Genomic DNA, 26,554 nt, shown 5'->3' with positions numbered 1-26,554 from the left:
GACAAAAAAGTTATTTTATTTGCAATTTCAGAGCAATGCAGTTACCCAGAAATAGGATCTATTCTCTAACTGAAACCTCAAGAGGGGCAGGGACACCAATGTTTGTTTGATGGCAGTAGGCACAGCAATTTCTGTTAGCTTGTTTTGTTCTTTCTTTTTTGAGGCAGTGTCTAACTATGCAGCCTGGGCTGGCCTGGACTTGCTTTGCAGCCCAAGCTGGCTCAAACTTGCGACCCTCCTACCTCAACCTCCCAAAGGCTGCGGTTACAGGCAGTGCTACCCTGCCCAGATGGCACAGTAGTTTCTAAAAAAAAAAAAAAAGATTCTCTATATAAAACTTCTATAAGCTTAACTAGGGAGAGGACAACTAGACAGAACCAATTCCAGGGCCATTCTATTCCCTGATCAAGTTCAACGTGACACCCAGAGCTGAAACACTGGGATGAAATAATAAAGCCCTATATATTCATATTATATATTCATTATCAACTAGAGTTTTTGCTTCTATCCAGGAGAACTTCTGCAAGTTCTGCTAAGGTACAGGGTGGACAGTGAAGGCCTCTTCCTTATCCCCTCGAGAGCTCCTTGCCCATCTTAGTGCCTCCTCCCCAAGCAGTCTGGGTGAGAGACCGCTCCATCCTCCCCTGCCAGGACACACTGCACGTAACCACAGCGCTCTTCTGTAGTGCTGTCCTCTGTAGTTCCAGGGTGGAGGCACCCATGGGCTAGTCATCCACTGTGATGTTCCGGAAGAGGTATGCCATGGACTCCCCATTGTGGATTCTCCGAATGGCTTCAGAAAGAATCAGACTGATGTCCACAGTCTTTATCTTGGGGCACTGCAGCTTCTGGACCTCGTGAGGGACCGTATTTGTCACCACCACCTAGGCGGATGGCAGAAGAAAATAAACACAGTGACTCTGAAAGGTAGTGCTGGCAGTGTCCACAGCTCCAATCCCAATGAGATTTTGTTCCAGAGAGTTTTTTTTTTTTTTGGTAGGTCATGAGGCTTGAACTCTGAGCCTGGGTGCTGTCCCTGAGCTCTTCAACTCAAGGCGAGTGCTCTACCACTTGAGCCATGGCACTTGACTTTCCTGCCCAGGCTGGCTTTGAACCATGATCCTCAGATCTCAGTCTCCTGAGTAGCTAGGACTACAGGCCTGGGACCTCAGTGCTGGGCTAGAGGTTTTTTTGCTTATATTAGGGTTCAAACTCAGGGTTTTAAGCCTGCTACCCAGGGCTGAGCATATGCCTCTTGCCCTTTTGGATCTGCTTTGTTGTTGTTGTTTTTGGTGCCAGTCTTAGGGCTTAAATTCTCTGAGCGTCTTTGCTCAAGGTTAGCACTCTACCACTTCAGCTACAGCTCTACTTCCAGCTTTTTGGTGAGTAGCTGGAGGTAACATAAGCCTGGTCTGGCTTTGAACTATCATCCTCAGATCTCAGCCTCCTGAGTAGTTAGGATTACAGGTGTGAGCCACTGGCGCTCAGCTATAGCTTTACAGACTAAACCAGTTCTACACAGGGAAAGGTTAGGTGGCTCAGAACACAGAACTCAAGGTTAGCAATGTGGCTCAGCAGGTGGAGTGCTAAACAATGAGCAAAAGCATCAGATACCGAGTTTGAGTCCTGATCTCAGACTTTGGGAGAAAAAAAAGAACACCAAAATCAAATCCTGAGAAATGTCCTATACTCACTAGTGAGTCCCAGCTCCATGCTGGGAAGAAGTCAAGTCTCAAATGTTACTACAGTGTCAAATTACACTAAGGAGTGGAAGTGACAAATACGAGAGGTGTATATGTCAAAGTAGACATCCTCAACAAAGCTGCTAGCTGTAAGCAGGAGATTGAGCAGCTAATGACCAGTGGAGTCCTTATCATTCACAGAAAGCACAGCAGCAAATCCTGACTTTGGCTGCATGGTCCAAACTGTTCCAGCACACACAGACCTCATCAATGGAGGACTCCTCAATCAGGCGGGGGGCATCGGCGGACAGAATGCCATGCGTGGCCATAACGTAGATCTTGTAAGCTCCTCTCTCCTTCAGGATCTCGGCAGCAGCAACAAAACTCTCCACGTCGTCAATAATATCATCCTGCAAGAGGAGCAAGTGTCCCGGGGCTGCCCTCTCTTCCAGCCCATAGAGACCATAACTCAGTTGCTTTTTTTTTTAAATTTTTTTTTAGTTGCTTTTTTTTTTGGGGGGGGCCAGTCCTGGGGCTTGAATTCAGGGCCTGGGCACTGTCCCTGGATTTCTTTTGCTCAAGTTTAGCACTCTACCCCTTGAGCTACAGTGCCACTTCTGGCTTTTTATGTGTATGTGGTACTGCAGAACTGAACCCAGGGCTTCACGTTTGCTAAGCAAGTGCTCTACCACTAAGCCACATTCCCAGCCCCTCAGTTGCTTTTTTGTTTTTTTTTGGTCAGTGGTGGGGCTTGAACGCTGGGCCTGGCTGCTATCCCTCAACTTTGTAGTTCAATGTTAGCCTTTACCATTTGAGCCATAGCACCATTTCTGGTTTTCTGGTGGTTGAGATAAGAGTCTCATGGATTTTCCTGCCTGGGCTGGCTTTGAACTGCAATCCTCAGATCTCAGCCTCCTGAGTAGCTAGGATTACAGGTGTGAGCCACTGGTGCCTGGCCCCTCAGTTGCATTTTGTTTGGAAAGGTTTTAGTGATAAAGCTGAGGATCCACAGATGGCAGCGGAAGCATCTGAGAGCCTTCTTGGCAGTGTGCATGAGTGGAAGCTGGAGCAGAGGACTAGCAGGCTTGCTCCCCCCTTGCAGATTCCCGACTCGTCCCACAGAGCCAGCAACCCCTTACTGCTTTCCAAGAGAAAGAAGACAGAAATAGAGGGCACCCACAAATGTCCCATAGCTTTCTAGCCAGAAAAGTGTTTGCAAGTGGAGCTAGCATGTCAGTGCAAAGCCAGGCTGCCTAGGGACTCTTGGGTCCCATTAGTGACAAACAGGACAGCTCATCTTTATTTTGTCTCATGCCTGCAAGTTTAAGGATTAAGCAAGCTGACTTAGGGGCCCATCAGAGCCCGTCAGATAAAAGGTAAGTCATGATGCTGAACTTCCTAGGGGAGGTTCAGCTCTTGGATGTATACCTTTATCTGTTCATTTACATAAGAAGTTCTGCTGCTTTTCCTAAAGAGTTTGGGTGAGAAATGGACAGATCCATGGAAACCCACCATTGTTTCTAGAAACGCAACCCCAGAGTAGAAAACTTCAAAGACAGGGCACATACCACAATGATGGCGATGCGCCCCCCGACATCTCCCACCACTGTGATCGGCGGCTTCTCTTTGGCCATCATCACTAGCAAAACAAAAGAAAACACAAGACCCAGTCACCGCAGGCTGCAGGACAAACGTAGTCACAGCACCATGCAGTCACAGTACTGCACAGCAAGCAGATTCCCCTCCACCACTTGGGGTCGCTCAACCAACACTTGTCTGGAGCAACTAAGGAGTCTCCCCAGTCTCATTCCTGGTACCTCGGGATCTAGATAAGCTAAACACATAATTTGGTGGCTTGTGAAAAACAGAAAGCCTTTATTATGGGGTAGGAGAAATAATGAGTACCTCTCAGGCCAAAAACACCAACAACTTCCAATAGCTTATTCAGGGAAGAAACCGCTCAAGATTCTACTTTCCATATGCATGCTGAAACTTCCCTGTTTAAGAGTTTATGCTGTTTTGTCAAACAAAGCTCACTCTCTTTAAGAACAAAATGAATCCAGGTAATGGTGGATCATGCCTATAATACTAGTTACTCAGAAGGGTAGATCTGAGGATCTTGGTTTGAAATCAGCATGGACAAGAAAGTCCGTGAGACTCTGATTTCTAGCCAGCAAAAGCAGGAAGTGGCTCAACTGGTAGAGTATTAGCTTTGAGCAAAGAGCTCAGGGACAGTGCCCAGGCCCTGAGTTCAAGTTTCAGGACTGGTGTGTGCGTGCATACACAGACACACAGACACACAGACACACACACACACACAGACACACACACACACACACACACACGAGTCATACAAAATTGTTTAGAAGATGGGAATGTGGCTTAGTGGTACAGTACTTGCCTAGAATGCACTAAGTCCTACGTTGGATTTCTCACCACCACATAAACAGAAAAAGGAGGAAGTGGTACTGTGGCTCAAGTGGTAAAGTGCTAGCCTTAAGCAAAAAGAAGCTCAGGGACAGTGCCCAGGCCCTGACTTTAAACCCTAGGACCGGTTAAAAAAAAAAAAATTACTTGGAGCCAGTGTCACTGTTAAAAATTATATCAAGGGCTGGGAAGGTAGCTCAGTGGTAGAGTGCTTGCCTCACATGCATGAGGCCCTGGATTCAATTCCTCAGCACCACATAAGCAGAAAAGGCCGAAAGTGGCACTGTGGCTCAAGTGGTAGAGCGCTAGCCGTGAGCTGAAGAGCTGAGGGACAGCGCCCAGGCCCAGAGTCCAGGCCCCACAACTGATTAAAAAAAAAATTATATCAACTATGGTAGAAATGTTTTCTCTTTCCTTCTTCTTTACAAGGGAACTAAGGAACTGTTTCCCACTTTTTACTACATTGGATTTTGACCCCCAAAATGGCGTTTTTTTTCCAAGTAGAATGCAACTGCATTATGAAAAAAGTACAAGCATATTTCCACAGCACAGTGCACATGTGTACACATGCACACCTTACTCTCCCTGGTGTCAGTGAGCCAAACTTTCCTCTGTCAGAACAAGGCCAAAGGAGGGCTGTGAGGAATTACCTCTTGAAATCCTGGTATGCTTCTAACTCAAAGAAATGCCAGCTTCATCAATAGATCAACACTAGAGAGGCAGGGAAACACCTGAGCCTGCAGAAATGGAGCTGAACTGAAAGCCTCATGCAAAAAAAGAAAGAAAGAAAGAATGAAAGAAAGAAAGCAGGGAGGGTGGGCGGGCGGGCGGGCGGGCAGGCAGAAAGACAGAAAGAAAGAGAGAGAAAAAAAGAAAAGAGAAAGAAAGAGAAGGAAGAGAGAGGGAGGGAGGGAGGGAAAGAAGGAGGGAGGGAGAGAGAGGGAGGGAGGTAGAAAGAAAGAGAGAAAGGAAGGAAAGAAGAGGGAGGAGGGGGAGGGAGGGAAGGAGAAAAGGGGAGAAGGGGAGAGGAAGAGAAAGAGAATAAAGGAAGGAAGGCGAAAGCCAGTGGCTCACAGCTGTAATCCTAACTACTTGGGAGGCTGAGATGTAAGAATCCTGGTTTTAAGCCAGCCTGGGTAAGAAAGTCTGTGAGACTCTTGTTTTTTGCCAGTCCTGGGGCTTTAACTTAAGAGTCTGAGCACTGTCCCTGAGCTTCTTTTTGCTCAAGGCTAGCACTCTACCACTCCAGCCTTTTCTGTTTATGTAGTACTGAGGAATGGAATTCCCAGGCCCTCTGTGAGACTTTTTTTTTTTTTTTTTTGGGGGGGGGTCCAGTCGTGGAGCCTGAACTCTGGGACTGGGCGCTGTCCCTCAGCTCTTCAGCTCAAGGCTAGCACTCTGCCACTTGAGCCACAGTGCCACTTCCAGCTTTTTTCTTTTGGCTTATGTGGTGCTGAGGAATTGAACCAAGGGCCTCAGGCATGCAAGGCAAGCGCTCTACCACTAAGCCACCTTCCCAGCCCCTTTGTGAGACTCTTATCTCCACTAAACTACAAAAAACATGGGAAGTGGAGCTGTGGCTCAAGTAGTAGAGCTCTAGTCTTGAGCAAAAGAAGCTCAGAGACAGTTCCCAGGCCTGAGTTCAAGCCCTAGGACCAGTACGAACAAAAAGGAAAAAGAAAATGAAATTTCTAGGTTTTGTTAGGAACTGGTGGCTCCTATCTATAATCCTAGCTAGTCAGGTGTCTGAGATCTATGGATCACAGTTTAACACCAATCCAAGCAAACAAATCTCAAGGACTCATTTCCCATGCCCAGGTCTGAGTTCAAATCCCAGAACCACCAACACAAAAACAAAGCAAAGCAAAACAATAAAAACCAATGGAGGGTTGGAGGTGTAGCTCAGATGTTAGTGTGCCGGCCAATGAGTGAAAGCAAGTGTCAAATTCTGAGTTTGAGTCTGGTCCTGGACAATTAACAAGGACAAAAACAAAAACAATGGATGCCACTTCAAAGAGAACATTTTACAGTCTATGACACTATTACTTACAAAGGGAAAAGCCAGTAACTAACTTCCATTGGAAACCTGCCAGACACCACCTTCACTAAGGGACCAAAATCAACCTCACCAGCAAAAAGGACACATCACATGTTTCCTGTGACATTCCTGCATCTAAGCATGAGGACACAAACAAGTTCCAATTAGGGAGTAGTCTGTAAAATAACTGGCCTGCACTGGCCTGAAGCATCAAGGTCAGCAGAGACAAAGAACAGAGAAGCCGGTCCAGATTACCCTACACGAGACTGAAGAGAAATAAATGAGGACTGAATGCAATCTGCAGCCCCAGATCAGGACTTGAGCCAAAAACCATTTTTCCTTTTGTTTGGAAGGACACTGGTAAAACTTGGATACGGTCTGCAATTAGGTAATAGTATTGTAACAACACTAGTTTCCTGAGTGGTTATGTAAGACTGTTTTGTATTTAGGCAATATACACTCAGCATTATGTCTCTAGCTCACTCTCAAATAACACAAAAAACAGCACATGGAATGTTAGATTTGGGGCCTCAATATGGACTATAATTAGTAAAAATTTCTCTCTTCCTTTTTTCCTTTTCTGGCCGTCCTAAGGTATGAACTCAGGGCCTTGCATTTGGTGGCAGGCACTCTACTACTTGAGTCATACTACCCCAGACCACTTGTATTCTTTTTTTTTTTCTTTTTGGCATGTGCCAGTTATCAGGGGTTGAACTTAGGGCCTTGTGCTGTTACTCACAGCTGGTACTCTACCACTTGAGCCATGCTTCTAGCTCCAGTTTTTTGCTGGTTAAGAAAAAAAAAAAAAAGAAAGAAAAGCTCTTGGACTTGTCTGCCTGGGCTGGAATCCTCACATCTCAACCTCTTGAGTAGCTAGGATTACAAGTGTGAGCTAAGAGTCCCTGTCCCCTGTATGCTTCTTTAGCCTTTTCTCTAGGTCGGAGGTTAGTTCAAAATTAAAAGCTAATAGGATAAAGAAGCCAACCGCCCTGTGGCAGGAAGTAGGCTAATACATGTCCCTAAATGGATGGCATAGAGAAGCTCTTGGTGTGTAAGGAAGGATCAATATGTGTGTTATCATGACAGTGCTGTTTCTCACGGCCAAAGCTTAAAGTAATCCATATACCATCAATAGGAGACTGATTAAATAAATTATGATAGAACCATGATATGGACAACTATGACAGACAAAGACTGAGAATTCTGCCTTAAAAAGGAGTTTATGAATGAAGCAAGACAGTGGTGGGTATGCCAGTAATCCTAGCATTCAGGAAGGGAGCGGAGGCAGAGGTAGGAGGATCTTGAGTTCAGGGCCAACCTGGATTAAATAGAGAGCTCCAGTTTGAGGATAGTCTGAGCCACTTAGAAAAATATGTCTCAAGCCAGGCGCTGGTGGCTCACGCCTGTAATCCTAGCTACTCAGGAGGCTGAGGTCTGATGATTGCGGTTCAAAGCCAGCCCGGGCAGGAGAGACCGTGAGACTCCTATCTCCAATAAACCACCAGAAAACCGGAAGTGGCGCTGTAGCTCAAGTGGTAGAGCGCTCGCCTTGAGCTGAAGAGCTGAGGGACAGCGCCCAAGCCCAGAGTTCAAGCCCCACGACCGACAAAAAAAAAAAAAAAGTCTCAAAAAACAATCAAAGAGGCTGGGTGCTAGTGGCTCACACCTGTAATCCTAGCTACTCAGAAGGCTGAGATCTGAGTATCAGGTTCAAAGCCAGCCCAGGCAGGAATCTGTGAAACCACCAGAAAACCAGAAGTGGCGCTGTAGCTCAAGTGGTAAGAGTGCTAGCCTTGAGCTGAAGAGCTGAGGGACAGTGCCCAGGCCCAAAGTTCAAGCCCTAAAGAAAGCTGGGCGCTGGTAACTCATGTGTGTAATCCTAGCTACTCAGGAGGCTGAGATCTGAGGATTGTGTTCAAAGCCAGGCCTGGAAACTGGAAGTGGCGCTTTGGCTCAAGTGGTAGAGCACTTTCCTTGAGCTGAAGAGCTCAGGAACAGCTCTCAGGCCCAGAGTTCAAGCCCCATGACCGAGAGGGGAAAAAAAAAAAAAGCAAAGGGGGGGGAGATATTAACTACTTATCTACAAACAAAATTATAAATTATTTTCCTTTTTTTTTTTGGTCAGTTGTGGGGCTTGAACTCAGGGCCTGGGTGCTGTCCCAGAGCTTTTTCACTCAAGGCTAGGGTTGTACCACTTTGAGCCATACTACCACTTCCAGTTTTCTGGTGGTTAACTGGAGATAAGTCTCAAGGATTTTCCTGCCAGGCTGGCTTTGAAACTTGATCCTCAGATCTCAGCCTCCTGAGTAGCTAGGATTATAGGCGTGTGCCACCCGTTCCAGGCTTATTTAGCTTCTTACATAAAAAGAAGCCTGGTAGATAAATAGGGCAAAACCCTAAGGATGCTCCTCTGAAGAAGAGTGGAAGGAGCTCTGAGTATTTCTCCATCCTATTAGTCTCTAGATTGTTCTGAAATGTTGCTAATAAGATTCTAACCAGAAATAATTTCCTTGTTCTAAAAAAACCTTGAACCTATCTGCCAGTGTAAATGCTTGTTTGTGTCACTCAAAGTCCATGGAAGTGAACGGACTCCACGGTGCTGGATTATCAACAGCAAGTGAGCAGGAATCAGGTCAAAGAGCTACATTACATTACTAGACAAACGCTCGAGTTGTTCATGGCCAAAGCCTGATTTCTGATCATTTGATCATCACGTTCTCACCCAGCTTACCCAAGTGTAAAGTCTTTGGACTTTACCCCCCACCCCATCTTGCTTACTAAAGTGAACAAAGGTTTTAATGTGTAGTGTTTCCTGAATGCTAAATGCTACCTGGATTAGTTTAACTGTCCTTACACAGTCTGCAAATATGAGTAACACACACAATTTCCTTTACAAAGATGAAGGAAATACCATGTGATTGTTTAAAAAGAGCAAAACAAGCAAAATAGGCAAGCAAGCACATATCCCAGACAGGTATTAACTCCCAGCCACTCCTGCGGGATAAAGCTTTCGCTTAGTGAATCCAAAGTCAGAGTGAGGCTTACAAGGCAGCTCCAGGCCGGGGTGCACTGTGGCGTTCTTGACCATCGGAGGGGAATGCCGCCCGTCATCCATGTCCAGCTCAGTGCACTGCGCCTCCCCGTGGATCACTGCCAACCCCAGGCGCAGCCTCTCAGCGTAGGACTGGGCCCTATGAGGAAGTAAAAGAGCAATGGGTGATGGATGGTGACAGCTGTCACTCTGTTGATCAGATGAGCCCTTTAAAGGCACACAGTGGAATTCTTTCTATAAATCAGGCCAGAATGCAGATGGCTCAGGGCACAGGAGCTGGGTTCTGAGTCTAAACCATTTTGGTTCTATCTTTTGTCCCAGTTTTTCTTGTTTCCTCTTTTTGTGGTCCAATATTCTACAATATTGGTCTTCGGAAGAATTTTACCCAAAAGGTTGAGCAAGCAAGGGCATGGTGGCTCACACCTGTAATCCTAGGAGGCCGAGATCTGAGAACTGGGTTCAAAGCCTGCCCAGACAGGAAAGACTGTGAAACTTCTTTTTTTTGTCAGTTGTGGGGCTTGAACTCAGGGCCTGAGTGCTATCTCAGAGCTTTTAACTCAAGACTAGTGTTCTACCACTTTGAGCCACAGCTCTATTTCCAGTTTTCTGGTGGTTAACTGGGAGACAAAAGACTCACAGACTTTCCTGCCCAGGCTGGCTTTGAACTGTGATACTAAGATCTCAGACTCCTGAGTAGCTAGGATTACAGGCCTGAGCCACCAGCACCCACCTGTGAGACTCTTCAATTAACCACCAAAAAGCCAGAAGTGGACCTGTGGCAGAGTTCCATTCTTGAGCAAAAAAAAAAAAAACCTAAGGGACAACACCCAGGCCCTGAGTTCAAGCCTCAGGACCAGCACCACCAGAAACAACTATAAACGTCTCTAAAACTCCTAAAAAAAAAAATGCTTCTGGCCAGCTTTCCATTTCCTGAGACTCTGAAGGAAGAGCTTCATTCTCTCCCTCAAGAAAACCCAGTAACTCAGCACTGCACTGTGCTGTCTACAGGCTGGAGACAAAGCCAGGGTGATAGGACTCCGAGATCTTACAGCCCACGCTGCAGCAGCCCCCAATTCCCAGATGCCAATTCTATTTCACAAGTACCTACGTGTGAATTTTTTTTTTTTTTGCCAGTCCTGGGGCTTGACCTCAGGGCCTGGGCACTGTCTCTGAGCTTCTTTTTGCTCAAGGTTAGCACCGGTGGCTCACACCTGTAATCCTAGCTCAGGAGGCTGAGATCTGAGAATCATGATTCAAAGCCAGCCAGGGCAGGAAAGTCCATGAGACTCTTATCTCCAATAAACCACTCAGAAAACAGGAAGTAGCACAGTGGCTCAAGTGGTAGAGCGCTAGCCTCGAGCTGAAGAGCTGAGGGACAGTGGGCCCAGAGTTCAAGCCCCATGACCAACAACAACAACAAAAAAAAGCACTCTACCACTAAGCCACATTCCCAGCCCTAGATAGGATTTTTATAAATGTCTGGTTTCTTACCTTTTTGCAGCATCAGGAGACTTAGCCACAATGACTGCATTTCTGTAGTTTGGAATCTAGATTTGGAGGGAAAAAAAAATACTGAGAAGTTATTAAAAAAAATACCTGGACACTTGTATACATATTTTCTTCTTCATATAGTAATGTACACTAGTAATCAAATACGCTAGAATTGCATCCAAATATTTAAACTTTCTCATCATTTATCAATTAACATGATTGCTTGACATGATTGCAAAAGTACTGCTAACATCTAGAGGGTCAAAAATAATTCTTAGCCAGGTGCTGGTGACTCATGCTTTGTAATCCTACTGCTTAGTAGGCTGACATCTAGCATCTCAGTTCAAACCCAGTCCAAGCAGGTTAAGAATGAGATTTATCTCTAATTAACCACCAAAAACAAAAACTGGAACTATGGCTGAAATAAAAAAAAAGGGCTAGCCTTGAGCAACAAGGTTCAGAAACAGCTCCCAGGTCCTCAGTTCAAACCCCAGGAATGAGATTGGGGATTTAGCTCAGTGGAAGAGCACTTGCCTGACAAGTGCAAGGCCCTGAGTTCAGTCCTCAACTCTGAAAACAAAACAAAACAAGAACATCAAATAAAACCAAACCCTTCATTCAAAAAGCAAAAAAGCAAATTGATAAAAGTGCAGTGAAAGCAATTTGCTCTTAACGTCTTCTGAACGTCTCATCCTCTGTGACTAAATGCGGAGTCTATCTGGATACAGTGGCTTCAACTCAGGGAAAGCTCACTTCATGTGCCTCTTAATAGTGAAATCTGATACCAGAGGACACTAAATGGGATGTCTTGGAGGGCAAAGGGGTGTTTGTTGGTGGCTCCTCACTTCTTCCTGGATATACTGAAGCAGGAAAGGTGAGGCTCTAAGGTTGTCCACGGGAAAGCTGAAAAAGCCTTGTATTTCCTTTTGGTGAAGATCCATAGTGATAATGTGAGTTAAACCTGAAATTTCAAAACAAAAAATTACAAAGTTCTCCCCTACAAGTCCATGGCTACAGTGGACATAAATTAGATGCTCAGCTCCTGCTTCCTACCACACTGAAGTCAGTGACACTGTGACTCGCAATGTAGTTACAGACTTCATTGTTAACCTTAAAAAAAGTGAAGAATAAGTTCTGCCTAATACCAAGAAGCCAGGACTTTCCAGAGGAGAAAGAACTAAAAAGCTAAGAAAGATATGCTCTCTCTTCCATTTATGAAAAGCTAAGAAAGGCATGCTCTCTCTCCCATTTATGACAAGCTTGAGCATAGATAAAAGAAAAATCAGACAGAAGCTAAAATATGAACATGGGATTAACGGAATTAATAAATACCAAAGCAACAGCAGGCATAAAAAAGGTGGGGGAGCTGGGCGCTGGTGGCTCAGGCCTGTCATCCTAGCTACTCAGGAGGCTGAGATCTGAGGATCACGGTTCAAAGCCAGCCAAGGCAGGAGAGATCGTGAGACTCCTATCTCCAATAAACCACCAGAAAACGGAAGTGGCGCTGTAGCTCAAGTGGTAGAGAGCTCGCCTTGAGCTGAAGAGCTGAGGGACAACGCCCAGGCCCAGAGTTCAAGCCCCACGACCGACCAAAAAAAAAAAAAAAAAGGTGGGGGGAGGTGGGCGCAGAGTCAGGCCTGTTAGTCAGGAAACTAACATTAGGAGGACTGAGATTTGAAGCCAGTCTGGGTAAAAAAGTTTTAGATATTATGCCTCCAAAATAACCAGCAAAAGACAGGGATGAAGGTGTGGATCAAGTGGTAGTAGAGTGCTAGCCAAGTAAGCACGAGTTCAAATCTCAGCAAACAAACAAACAACACACCCAAACAAAACATAAAAACAAAGAGCCGGTAGCTCATAGCTATAATCCTGGTTACTGGAGAGACTGAACAGAAGGATCATGCTTTGAGCAGCCCAGGCATACAGGTAAGACCCTTTATCATCACAGAGCAACATCCACCAGTCTTACCAACTATGCAGGAGGCCAAGACAAGAGGATCACACTTTCAGGCCAGCCAGGACAGGAAAGTCCAAGAGACCCCATTTTCAACAGAAGAGGTGAGCATGGGGCTGCATAACTGGGACTTAACTACAGGAAGCCTCAAATAGGAGGAGCATGGTCCTAGTACAGGCCTGAGCAAAAAGTGAGACCTTATCTCAAAAATAACTAATGCAAGGGCTGGGAAGGTGGCTCGGTGGTAGAGTGCTTGCCTTGTATGCATGAATGAGACCCTGGGTTCAATTCCTCAGCACCACATAAGCAGAAAGAGCCACAAGCAGTGCTGTGGCTCAAGTGGCAGAATGCTAGCCTTGAGCTGAAGAGCTGAGAGACAGCGCCCAGGCCCAGAGTTCAGGCCCCACAACTGACCAAAAAACAAAAAATAATAACTAATACAAAAAAGGACTGAAGGTATGGTTCAAGGATCTAGAGCACCAGCAAGTGTAAGGCCCAAAGTTCAAATGCCAGTACAACCACAGAAAATTAGGAAAGCCTTTATTAAAGAGTGTAGGGAGAGAGTTGGCATAGTGGTTCAAGTGGTAGAGCACCTGCCTAGCATGAGTGAGGCCCTCAGCCAGGTGCCAGTGGCTCAGGAGGCTGAGACCTGAGGATCGCGGTTCACAGCCAGCCGAGGCAGCAAAGTTTGTGAGACAAATCTCCAATAAACCACCCAGAAAACCAGAAGTGGTGCTATGGCTCAAGTGGCAGAACTCTAGCCTTGAGCTGAAGAGCCCAGGCCCAGAGTTCAAGCCCCACAGCTGACAAAAAAAAAAAAAAGTGAGGCCCTGAGTTGAAACCAAAGAAGGGGGAGGAGGAGGAGGAGAGAGAAGAAATGTGAAGGCCAGTAGGTATGGCAGAAAATAACTTTAAAAAAGAGTAAGCAAGACAAAATACTATGTGCATTGGATGATACTGCAGTTTGAATAATTCCCCTCATATCTATAAATACACTGCAAATGGTCAAAGGTCACTGGAAAACTTCCAGAGCAAATCAGCAGCATTTCTAACAAGCATCAGACAAGTAAAAATCACTGTAACATGTTATTACATTTGACTTATAGGACACCGCCATACAAGGAGCACAAACACAATGAAAATGAGCTGCTGGACACAAGAGAACTGGGTGCTGGGAGGAGAGAGAATAAAAATTGAAGTAGAAGTAAAAGAAAAATTAAGTTTAAATGGTATGAACAGAAAAAGAACATAGCACCAGGCACTGGTGGCTCATTTCTACAATCCTAGCTACTCAGGAGTCTAAGATCTAAGAATCACAGCTCAAAGCCAATCAGGAAGGGAAGACTGTGAGATTTATTTTTTTTCTTCTCAGTTGTGGGGTTTGAACTCTGGGCCTTGTCGCTGTCCCTCAGCTCTTCAGCTCAAGGCGAGCTCTACCACTTAAACCACAGGGCTACTTCTGGTTTTCTGGTGGTTTACTGAAGATAAGAGTCTCATGGACTTTCCTGCCCAGGCTGGCTTTGAACCGGAATCCTCAGATCTGACTCCTGAGTAGCTAGGATTACAGGTGTGAGTCACCAGTGCCCAGCAACTGTGAAATTCTTATCTCCAATTAACCAGCAAAAAAAAAAAAAAAAAAAAAGGATGTGGAGCTGCAGCTCAAGTGGTAGAGCAAAACAAAAAAAACCAAAACCTTCAAAAACAGTTCAAGCCCCAGGATGGTACCAAAAAGAAAGTAATGTAGCTGATAGAGCTCAGATCACAGGATGGCAGTCAACTACCCAAATGACAAGATGAAATGGAACAGGTAATACAGAACATAGGAACAGTTCATAATCAGAGGAGAAACCACTGAAGCAGTATCATTCTAATGTAAGACAGAGAAAAGGAAGAATTTAATACCGAAGCTTACGGCTAACCAAACTATACAAAAGGAAAATGTAATCAGTGAACATGTGAAGAAATACGTCCCAAACTACACGCCTATATATCCCTAACAGGGAAGGAAAAGTAGCGGACCCCCAATCTCTGTCTGACACTCACCGGCTTTTGCCAGCATGGATGCCAGGAGCTTGCACACAATGGAGCCCCTCTTCCTCATTTTGCTCTGCTTGCTGTAGGGGAAGTAGGGGATGACGCCAATGATATTCCTGGCACAGGCCGTCTTCAGCGCATAGGCCATGATCAGCAACTCCATCACGGCTGTGTTCACATCTCTGAAACAGGCAAGATTTGTGTTTTTGTATTTTTTTGGTCGTGGGGTTTGAACTTGGGGCCTGGGTACTGTTCGAGCTCTTTTGCTCAAGGCTAGCTCTCAACCACTTTGAGCCATAGCTCCACTTCCGGTAAGATTTGTGTTCTTGTGTGGGTTCCATGTATTAGTCGCTAGCAGGGCCTGCGAGGAGGGTACAGGAGGCATTTTATCTGTCATACCAGCTCACGATGGCACCTCACAAAAGCAGGGGGGAAAGATGCAGGTGTTCCTGGCAGACTCAGCTCTGGTTTTCACCTGTGGATACTCAAGCCCAGGTTGGGGGCCTGTCTCACCTTCGCTTGGATCTTCTGCTCAGTGACTTGGTCACTGCAGTGGCATAGGAAGCAGCTGCTGGACCCGGGTGACCTGACATTTGCTAGCACCTCCCAGGGATTCAGACTGAGGCCAGTGTGAATGCCATGGGAAGCACACCTGCCCATCTGCTTAGGCACTGTTGTGCAAAAGATCTGCTGTTTTCCTGGTGAAAGGCAGGATAGGCATGTGAGGGGAATGAGGATCAGGGCCTGGGCACTGTCCCTGAGCCTCTCTGTGCTCAAGGCTAGCACTCTACCACGAGCCACAGCACTAGATCCAGCCTTTTCTGTTTATGTGACACTGAGGAATCGAACCCAGGGCTTCATGTATGCTAGGCAAGCCCTCTACCATTAAGCCACATTCCCAGCCCAACAGTGCTGCCCTTTTGAACAGCAATCTTGACATCATTTAGCCTCTTCCCACTCCCCAGATTCTCCACTAGTCCTTAACACCCCCCTTCTCTAAGCCTAGGAGGGACCCTCACATCACAGACTGCCCGAGGGAGGCGCAAGCGCTTCAGGTGCAATTCTTGAACTGATAGGTTACTAGAGAGACAGCCACTGGTACTGGGAAGTGGATGACAGCAGACTTCAGCATAGTTGTCAACTAGGTGGCTGAGAGGGACAGCCATGGAGCCAGGCCTCCAGCTTAGAGGTCAGGAGGCTGCCGCCCGTCCCTTCCCACTAGGGGCAGAGCTGAGGAAGAGGACAGGGGTGGCAAGTTCCTTTGGCTGACAAATGTTCTCCACATCATGCTCACTCCTGGAGTGTCATTTGTATGTGCTGTCATCATTATGGGTTTCTGGTTTAGTCTCTCCAGGGTAGGCACTGTGGTTCCAGGACTCAACTCCAATCTTTTTTCCTTATAACATCTTTCCTCTGATATAAACTGAACCACTTTTTGTTGTCTTCATATTCCCAAATTAATAATGCTCAAGTCCGGCACAGGGGTCAGAAGACGCAGTCACATGGAATTACCAGAATAAGAAACAATTACCAAGTACATTCAAGGTCTTTGGGAAGTCCCAATGTTTGGTCAGGGAACAGACAACATACTCATTGAACAAGATGAGTCAAGCACAGGGTCAGGTATGAGGGGCGGGGGCAAATGACAAACCAGCAAACAAGGTAGACCCCCCCCACCCTCAGGGGGAGGCTGAAGACCACTCAGATCCCTTGCTGTAGTCACCTGGCCCAAGGAGGTCAGCTGACTCAAGCAGGAATGCTCTGTCCCAATGATGTTCACACTTGACAAGTCTACACAGGACAGGCCTGGCTCACTGCATTACATCAACCAAACACTGTTAGCTGGGCGCCTGCACAGCACCCAGAGGATGGCACATAAAATCCCAAGAGTCCGCGCTGAGACTCAACAGCAGACATCACGGAGGTTCTTTCCCATTGGGAGGGGGGCTACTTGGAAATGACACTAGAGCACTTCTTAGCTCCCCCAGCTGATTGAGAAGTTCCACATGTTGCACAGGGACTAACGCCAACAGCAATGGGAGCTGAGGTTATCTGAGCAGACGGGGTGAGTGCAGGTGTCTGAGCAGCGGGTCTGTATTTGCTGGCCTTGTGAGTTACAATACAGGACTGCCTGGTATCAGGAGGTTGGCAGGCCCAGCACAACGAACAATATTTGGGGAACTTTTCTTTCATTTCACTGATTTTCCACATGAGGGTTTTATTTTCCACTCGTTCTTCTACCTGATGACTCATGCTAAGGAATTCAACATTATCCAACCCAAGATGATTAAGGAAAGCCTCCCTGTCGCCCTCTTCCCTCCTGGCCAGCAAGGCGACAAAGGGGCCTTTGTGGCACTGGCTTCCCCCATTTGCTGAGATACTGAAGGAATCGGACACAGGCGGTTGCTCTGTGGGCTAGCAGGGGGAAGGAACGTGGCTGGCAGGCTTGCTTTGTTTATCTGTTCCCTAACAATGTTCCCAGTACATCCTGGCTAGTTCTTGGAGTCCTTGTATCGAAGTAGGACAATCTTAACTATTTTACCAACTGTTTTTTTCTTTTCCCAAGGGTAATCACATGCTGTATTAAAGTCAGCCTTGACTGCTTTATTGTTCTGAATAGACAAAAACTAATGGGAGATGAGAAAATATACACCACACACAGTACATTAAACTGCTCAGGGCTGCAAATGATAGGCAACGCCATGGATACAGGTAATGAAACATGATAACGGCGCAGGACTTACCCCGGCCCAGCCACTCATCACTGGCAGCAAGTTAAGTTGTAAATGGCAAGTGAATGACTAATTTCACATCAATGTGCAAGTGCTTGTACATAGCCAGGAACATGTCCTTCAAAAAAGCACCTTTTAAGCTTCATATTTATTGACTTAAGTTATTCTGCTCAGTACACACATTTTCTTGAGTAGTACTGCACAGCTCAATAATCCCATAATCATCCTTCATCAAGGATGGTTGGGCTGTGCTCAGACTTAGATCCACTCCCAGCAACCAAAGCCTTGTTAATATTGGAATAGTCAAAGGAAACCTACTACAAGTAAGTTCTGAGTGGTTTCAAGTGTTCCAAACCCATTCTGTACACCATCATCTCACAAACATATATATATATATGTACACACCACACACACACACACACATATGCACGCACCCACCCATATATCTAAGACACATTTCTTCAACTCTAATAAGCACAAAATAGTAAAAAAAAAAAAAACACTAAATTATCTATATTCTTTATTGTTTTTATGTGTAGATACTAAGGCTTGAACTAAGGGCTTCATGCTGTTGGTTCAGCTTTTAGGCTCAGTGTTGGCGCTCTACCACTTGAGCCATGCCACCAGCTCTGACATTTTGCTGGTCACTTGGAGATAAAAGTCTTGAGATTGGGAGGGGAGAGAGAAAAAGTGGGAGAGGAGAGGAAGTGGCGTTGTGGCTCAAGTGGTAGAACGCTCGCTCGGCTTGAGCTGAAGAGCACAGGGACAGCGCCCAAGCCCAGAGTTCAAGCCCCATGACCAACCAAAAAAGAAAAAGAAAAAGTGGGAGAAAATAATGTTCAACAAGAAATGTACTCATCACCTTACTTATGTAACTGTAACCCCTCTGACATCACCCTTAAAAAAAAAAAAAAGCCAGGTGCCAGTGGCTCATGCCTATAATCCTAGCTACTTGGAAGGATGAGATCTGAGGATTGTAGTTCAAAGCCAGCCCAGGCAGAAAAGTCGTGAGATTCTTTATGTCCAATTAACCACCAGCAAACTGGAAATGGCGCTGTGGCTCAAGTAGTAGAGCACTCAACTTGAGCTGAAGGATAGCACGCAGGCCCAGAGTTCAAGCCCCATGATCAACAACAACAAAGTCTTGAGAATTTGTCTGCCTGAGTGGACTTTAAACCTGGGTCCTCAGATCTCACCCTCCTGAGTTGCTATGATTGCAGATGTTGGCTACCATTGGTATTATTTAAAAATTTAAATTGTATGGGCTGGGAAGGTGGCTCAGTGGTAAAGCACTTGCCTTGCATGCTTGAGGCCCTGGGTTCAATTCCTCAGCACACATAAGCAAAAAAAAAAAAAAAAAGCCACAAGTGGTGCTGTGGCTCAAGTGGTAGAGCGCTAACCTTGAGCTGAAGAGCTGAGGGGCAGTGCCCAGGCTCAGAGTCCAGGCCCCATGACCGGACCCCAAAAAAAAAAAAAAAATTAAATTCTAGGGCTGGGAAGGTGGCTCGGTGGTAGAGCGCTTGCCTTGCACGCATGAGGCCCAGGGCTTGATTCCTTAACACCACATATGCAGAAAAAGCTGGAAATGGCGCTGTGGCGCAAGTAGTAGAGTGTTAGCTTTGAGCTGAAGAGCTGAGGGACAGTGCCCAGGCCAAGTTCAGGCCCCACGACCAGGGGTGGGGGGAAAAATCTAGTGGGACACTGGTGGGCTAGCTACTTTAGACAGCTTAAATCTAAGCACTGCAGTTCAAAGCCAGCTCAGTGCAGAAAAGTCCCTGTGACTCTTATCTTCAATAAACTACTCAGAAAAAGCCAGAAGTGGCCGTTGGCCTTGAGTAAAAGAGCATAGGCCCTGGGCATTTAAATTCTATTACTAAGTTTGAACTCAGTATCTCACACTAGCTAAGTAGGAGCTCTACTACTTGAGCCATACCTCCAGCCCTTTTTTGCTTCAGTTATTTTTCAGTGGCTTGATTAGAGGCGTGTCCCTTAGTTGGTACGTAAGTGATAATAGCACTAGTTTATTGTGAAGGGCCCCAAATCCTTTTGTTTTTTGAGACAAAGTCTTGTTATAGCCTGGGTGGGTCTTTAGCCAACTTAAGCTCCTCCAGCCTCTAAGATTATGGTATGCACCACCACACACAGCCCAATAAACTTCTTTATGGATACACACCCAAACAACACACGTACACCCCCTCCCCCTTCACCATTCTTTTTCTTCTCTTCTTTCATCCCCATCATCCCAGAGACATAGGAACTGGCAGGTTATGCTCTGACACTGCCAAGCTGACTGCTGCTGCGCACGGGTGCACGCGTGTACCCTTACAGAGGCTCTGAGCTGCCTCAAGGGCAAAGCCCTCCTCTTGGCTGTTGTTAAGGATTCAGCCCTTTGCAGCCTGAGGACTGCTCCCAAGACTTCTTCACTTATTTTTTGTTGTTGTTTTGTTTTTTGCAGTCCTGGCTTGAACGCAGGGCCTGGGCACTGTCCCTGAGCTTCTTTTGGCTCAAGTCTAGCACTCTGCCACTTGAGCCACAGCACCACTTCAAGCTTCTTCTGTTTATATGGTACTGAGGAATCAAACCCAGGGCTTCATGCATGCTAGGCAAGCACTCTATCACTGAGCCACATTCCCAGCCCCTTCTTCACTTGTTTTCTAAGGCTGTGATACAGTAAAGAAGTGGCTGCAGATGGGATCAGCCCTCCTCTCTCCTTGCTGCTTTGTTCTCCCTGGGAGTCACCCAATTGTTCTTCCTCTTTCCCAGCCCACTGTCAGGCTAGACTGCTATAATGAATATTCACCCTGAGAACTCTTGACTACCTTGAGATCTGGAGACCAAGAATTAATTAAAATGTAACTTCTTATTTCAAAAGACGTTAACACCGTGTTGTTCCCACACCAAGGCCAACATCTTGGCTGTTTGGGGTGACCATGAACATAGGGAGGGGGTGACAAAGGGGCAGTGTTGAGAGTGTGTGATTGTGCAGGTGTGTGGCTCAGTGGCAGAGCGCTTGCCTGGGTTTCATCCACAGCGCGCGTGCGCACACGCACACACACACACACACACATTCGCACACACACTCGCGCACATGCACACACAATCTAGTAAACAAAAATTCAAGGGGGGAGATCTGTTATAAGCCAGAAACTCAGCACTGTTTGAGGTATTATAGACAGCAGTGAACAAGCAAAAGTCTCTGCTCGTGGGGTTCATGTTTGGTGGGGCTGTGGAGGGAGCCATGTGTCACACACAGTATGGATACAGCTGTTCCTGGACCTGCAGCACACGCAATCTGCATGTATGAACACACACCAAAGTGAAGACCTCCAGGATGCTATGGTTACATGTCTACCCATGGGCTAGCCAAAAAGGAAAATCACAATAGAAGTAGAGAAGAATTTGGAGCTGGGAAGGTGGCTCAGTGGTAGAGCTCAGCACCACATAAGCAAAAAGAAAAAATGCCGGAAGTGATGCTGTGGCTCAAGTGGTAGAGCGCTAGCCTTGAGCTGAAGAGCTGAGGGACAGCGCTCAAGTCCAAATTAGGCCCCACGACCAGACCCAAAAAAAAAAAAAAAGAAGTAGAAAAGAATTTATGATGGCCTCAGGAAAAAAGCACACTAGAAAAACACTTAACAGTGGCATACATCTGCAATGCCAATACTCAGAAAGGAGTAGCAGGAGAATCTCAAGTTCGAAGCTAGCCTGGGCTAGATAGGTGGACATCTAGGCACAGTGATACACGGTTGTTGTCCCAGAACATGGAGAAAAGCACAAGTAGTTAGACCGTAGTTGGGCACTGGTGGCTCATGCCTGTAATCCTAGCTACTCTGAGGCTAATATCTGAAAGATTACAGTTTGAAGCCAATCTGGGTAGGAAAGTCTGTGAGACTTCATTTCCAAAATAACCAACAAAAAGTCAGGCTGGAAGTGCGGCTCAAGTGGTAGAGCACCAGCCATGAGCAAGTGCAAGACCCAGACTTCAAATCCTGGTACTGGCAAAAACAAAACAAAAAAATACCTAAATAAAGGCATCAAAATATGCTCTTCACAGGCACAAAGCCTCAACTCTCCCAATGCTCCTGCAGCCACATCTGAATGGCCACAGCTGGTCAACTCCAGCCATCCACGGCCAGGCTGGGCAGTCCATCTAAAACCACCTGATGCAGGAGATTCTCATGTGCAAGCAACAGATCCAAGGTACCCGCATTTCAGCTGCTCCTGCTCTGGTCCTGCCACCCCAATACACTCACTGGGTCTTTTCCTGGAGAACTAGGTCAAAGCTCATGAGATCAGCACTGATTAGCCACAATGCTTGCACAGACTGCTACTTGAGCTTGATTGGACTTAGACCTTAGCGATTGTTGCAAGGCTGGTCCTTTACAGGATAGTGATTTCGGTTCTCTGCCACCCTCTGTAATGGGAGGACTAGCAGTCTGAGACAGCTATGCCAAGAGCCTGGAGCTACATGCCATGCTCCCCCATGCCCTGAGGAGCTGGGGAGAAAAAAGCCAAGGTAGCTTGGCTCTCACTTCAGCATGAAGGAAAGCACATAGGTCTGGAGCAGCACAGCATCTTACTCTATGCCACTAAAGCTGAATATAAGGCTGCAAAGGTACTGGAAAACAACTCAGTTTTTATAAGGCTTTTACAAGGCTCATAAGGTTTTATAAGGCTGGCCAACAAAGGTCTTTTGTTGGGTGCTTTTTTTTTTTTTTTGATGCCAGTATTTGGGCTTGAATTCAGGTTCTGGGCATTGTCTCTTAGCTTTTTCACTCAAGGCTGGAGCTCTACTACTTGAGCAACAGCACCACTTTTAGCTTTTTGGTGGTTAGTTGGAGATCAGAGTCTCATATATTTTCCTGCTCAGGCTGGCTTTGAACTGCAATCCTAAGATCTCAACCTCATGAGTAGCTAAGATCACAGGCATGAGCAACCAGTGCCTGGCTGTTAGGTGTTACATGAACAGAGACCGGAAGGACAGAAACATAGCACATGGGTGTCTCAGTGCAGACAAGTCTAGGCAGTGCTGAAGGTTGTAAGGAAACACTCCTCGCTCCTGGCTGGGCTGCTATGAATTCTATCAGTCTCCAAGCCACCCTGGCACACAATATTTTCTTCACTGATGACCTCTGCAAGGTCTCAGGTTCTGCTAGGTGGCAATGCATGCCCATTCTTTAACCTGAATTCACATTTCCAGATCTACAAGGAAATTCAGCCTGCTCCAAGTTCTTGGCACTCAGTCTAACACCAGTTATGAGGAACGAAGGAAGCCTATCTCCTGCCCCACAGATTCCTAGGGAGCACCTCAGGACTTCATCTGGCTTTTTGTTTTGGGTTGTATTGGGACTTGAACTCACAGTTGCTAGGTGGGCGAGCACACTCTCTATACCCTTTGTCTTGTTATTTTTTTGGATAGGCTCTCATGTTTTTGCTTCAACCAGTATGGAAATATGATCCTCCTACCTAAGCCTCTGGCACCAAAACAATTACGCACTTGTGCCACCATGCCCAGATTATTTGGTAAAATGGGGTCTATCTTTTTTTGCCTGGGTTGGCCTTGAACCGCAATCCTCCCAATCTGTATTTCCTGAAGAGCTGGGGTTAAGGGTGTGAGCTACCACCCTGGGCCCCTTTTTCCTCTCAATTTACAGTGCATGTCAAAATCAATGAGCCAAAAGACTTCCAGTCACCAGGAGGTAAACAATATAAAACCAAAATTGCTGGAGAAATAATATATTCAAATGGAGCCAACAGTCAGACGTAGTGTTGCTGCAGATGCTCCAAGTATTTACCGTGCAGGTGCATCTATGAACATTAGAATGCATTGATCCTTGAACACTAGAATACACTGATCCTTGCACCAAACAATTCCTGGTATACAGAAAGTGGGCAGAGTGTTGCACATCCAGAATGCTCACATACCCAGCCCAGGCAGCCATGAAGTGTGCCAATGTCTACAAGCTTTCCAGCAGGGCCGAGCTGGCAGACACTGCCTGACTCAGTGCATACAGAAGGATTTTTCCCTTGAGGGGTTTAAAATTTGGAAGATGATCAAATATGACAAATGTAGAATATGACAAACAGGAACTCAGAAAACAAGGGCGGAATTTTAGGAAGCATCTAGTTTTATACACATCCAGTCGTACAGTTCAAACATCAACCACCCCGCATTGTTGTTCCGGTGAAGGGATCTTGACTTCTATCGTTAAGGCTCGGGGAATCAGTCAGGGAAATGTAAAGTAGCAGGTGCTCTTACCTGGGTATTGTCTGGATAATGAAAATGTCTTGGCCACGGACGGATTCTTTGATTTCAACTCTTGTTTCTGAAAGATAAACATGTTCTAAAGTTGCTGGTTTCCTTTTCTTTCTAAGAAAAACACTTTAATACGTAGAAGGCATTTAGAGGAAATAAAGTGAAATATAAACCAATACTTCCCTCGATGATGTAATATCAAATCTATATATTTGTTTGGGTTCTGAACTCAGGGCCTCAAGTTTGCTAGGCAGGTGTACTTTCAGTTGAGGCATGTCCCCAGTCCTTACCTTTAGTTTGCTTTCAGATAGGACTTCCAGCTTATCCCTAGGCCAGCCTCAGATCTCAATTTTCCTACCTTGGCTGCCCACATGGCTGCATTACAGGTGTGCACCACCGTATCTGACTCAAACAAATTCTTTAATAGATTTCAGAATGACAAGAACATAAAGAAAACACAGTCAAACTAGGAGGAAAGTAAGCCATAATAATAATAGTAGTAGTAGTAGTGGTAGTAATAAGCTGGTACTAGTGGCTCATGCCTGTAATCTTAGCTACTCAGGAGGCTGAGATCTGAGGATTGTGGTTTGATGCCAGATCTCTCAATTAGCCACCAGAAAACCAGAAGTGATGCTATGGCTCAAAGTGGTAGAGCACCAGCCCTGAGCAAAAGAGCTCAGGAACAACAGCATCAGGGCCTGAGTTCAAGCCCCAGTATCAGCACCAGGAAATAAATAAATAGAATAAAGTATGACCAGGTGCTGGTGGCTAACACCTGTAATCCTAGTTACCCAGGAGTATAAGATCTGAGGATTGCAGTTCAAAGCCAGCCCAAGTAGAAAATCTATGAGCCTCTTACCTGCAAATGAACATATATACACACATACAAAAAAAGTTTACAGTGGAGCTGTGGCTCAAGTGGTAGAGTGCTAGCCTTGGGCAAAATAGCTCAATGACAGCACCCAGGCCTTAGTTCCTGCTCTAGTATTGGCATGCCAGTACATACATACATATACATACACACACACACACACACACACACACACACAAATAATAATAATAAATAAAAACTTAAAAAACAAAAAAATCTGGGCACTGGTGGCTCATGACTATAATCCTAGCAACTCAGGAGACTGAGATGTGAGAATCACAGTTCAAAGTCAGCCTGGGCAGGAAAGTCCATGGGACTCTCACCTCCAATTAACCACCAGAAAACAGAAAGTGGTACTGTGGTTTAAGTGGTACAGTGCTCGCCTTGGGCTGAAGAGCTCAGGGACAGTGCCCAGGCCCAGAGCTCAAGACCCATGACCAACCAATATATATATTTACTTATTTATTTACATTTATATTTATATACATACAGGACCTGAACATACCTCGATAATGGTGCATTGCACTCAAATAGGGGAAAATGGGAGACTTTGGGGGCAAGGTATGCCCAAAACATCACTATCTTAGCAATTCTTATTCTCAAGCTTTGTGAAAATACAGCTTAAAAAGGAAAAGGGAAGCATAAAATTGGCACCTGCACTCCCGCTTTGTAAAAAACAATTACATTATTTTGTACTAATTTGCAATGAACAGGAGTAAGTATGTAAGGCGATTTAAGGTCTATGGTCCACTAAGAGGTTTATGATTCGCATCTGTGAGACATCAGCCACCAGCTAAGTGCTTCAGGTGCCATCACTTACCGTTAATGTCACCGTCTAATTTTCACACTGTACAGGGGAAGGCAAAAATGGGCTACCTACTTTACCTAGTGTGAAAATCTGTAGATACTTGAAAAAAAGTTAAAGATGTAAAGAATTTAAAGAGTACTTTTATTTTATTTTTTGCCAGTCCTGGAGCTTGAATTTAGGGTCTGGACACTACTTGAGCCTCTCTGAGCTCAAGGCTAGCCTTCTACCACTTGAGCCATAGTGCCACTTCCTGCTTTCTCTGTTTATAAGGTACTGAGGAGTTGAACCCAGGGCTTCATGCATGCTAGGAAAGGACTCTACCACTAAGCCACATTCCCAGCCCTAAAGAGCACTTTTATTTGTGTGGTACTGAGGTTTGAATTCAGGGCCTTGTGCTTTTATAAAGGCAGGGACTTTTCCACATGAGCCCTACCCCCAGACTATTTTGCTTTCATTATTATTTTTGTCAATCCTAGGCCTTGGATCACAGGTGTGGGTGCTTTCCCTGAGCTTTTGTGCTCAACGCTAGCGCTCTACGACTTTGAACCACAGCTTGACTTCCGGTTTTCTGGTAGTTAATTGGAGATGAGTCTCATGGAGTTTCCTGCCTGGGCTGGCTTGAACAGAGATCTTCAGCTCTCAGCTTCCTGAGTAGCTACGATTAAAGGCACTAATCAAGAGATTTTTTTTTCTGCCTAGGCTGGCCTTGGAGATCCTCTCAATCTCTGTTTTGCTCTTGTTTTTTTTTGGGTCCAGTCGTGGTGCCTGAACTCTGGGCCTGGGCACTGTCCCTCAGCTCTTCAGCTCAAGACTAGCGCTCTACCACTTGAGCCACAGCGCCACTTCCAGCTTTTTTCTTTTTGCTTATGTGGTGCTGAGGAATCGAACCCAGGACCTCAGGCATGCAAGGCAAGCGCTCTACCACTGAGCCACTGAGCCACCTTCCCAGCCCCCTCAATCTCTGTCTCTTAAGCATAGCTAAGTTTAGCGGCATTAAGCCGTCATGCTTGGCAAAAGGATTTTTTAATGTCATTAAGTATTCCTAGAATGTACTGCTCTTGACATCACTGATGAAAGAAATATTTATCAGCTAGGCTGGTTCACCAGGCAAGCTGAATAAGCAGTTTAGAAAAGAAATACGTTTAAGAAAAACCTTGACTTACCTCCATTGGTCTCTTGGTATACAACAGACTTCCCCAATTCAGCACCAAG

At 45.8% G+C, this 26,554-nt stretch overlaps 1 protein-coding gene across 1 annotated transcript; it reads right to left on the bottom strand.

Annotated features, from left to right (window-relative positions):
- Positions 1-26,554, bottom strand: Prpsap1 (phosphoribosyl pyrophosphate synthetase-associated protein 1). Its single transcript, XM_013008824.1, has 9 exons — positions 26,506-26,554; positions 23,667-23,733; positions 14,688-14,860; positions 11,536-11,651; positions 10,691-10,746; positions 9,193-9,338; positions 3,251-3,321; positions 1,946-2,092; positions 1-884 (listed from the first exon to the last, which is right to left on the bottom strand). Exons 3-9 carry the CDS (start codon positions 14,839-14,841, stop codon positions 726-728), a joined length of 849 nt encoding a protein of 282 aa, XP_012864278.1. The 5' UTR covers positions 14,842-14,860; positions 23,667-23,733; positions 26,506-26,554; the 3' UTR covers positions 1-725.

This window comes from Dipodomys ordii, unplaced genomic scaffold (genome assembly GCF_000151885.1).
Source record: "Dipodomys ordii isolate 6190 unplaced genomic scaffold, Dord_2.0 Scaffold7, whole genome shotgun sequence".
NCBI lineage: Eukaryota > Metazoa > Chordata > Mammalia > Rodentia > Heteromyidae > Dipodomys > Dipodomys ordii.
The sequence above is the reverse complement of the archived record's forward strand: the minus strand, read 5'-3'. Positions and strand labels throughout refer to the sequence as shown.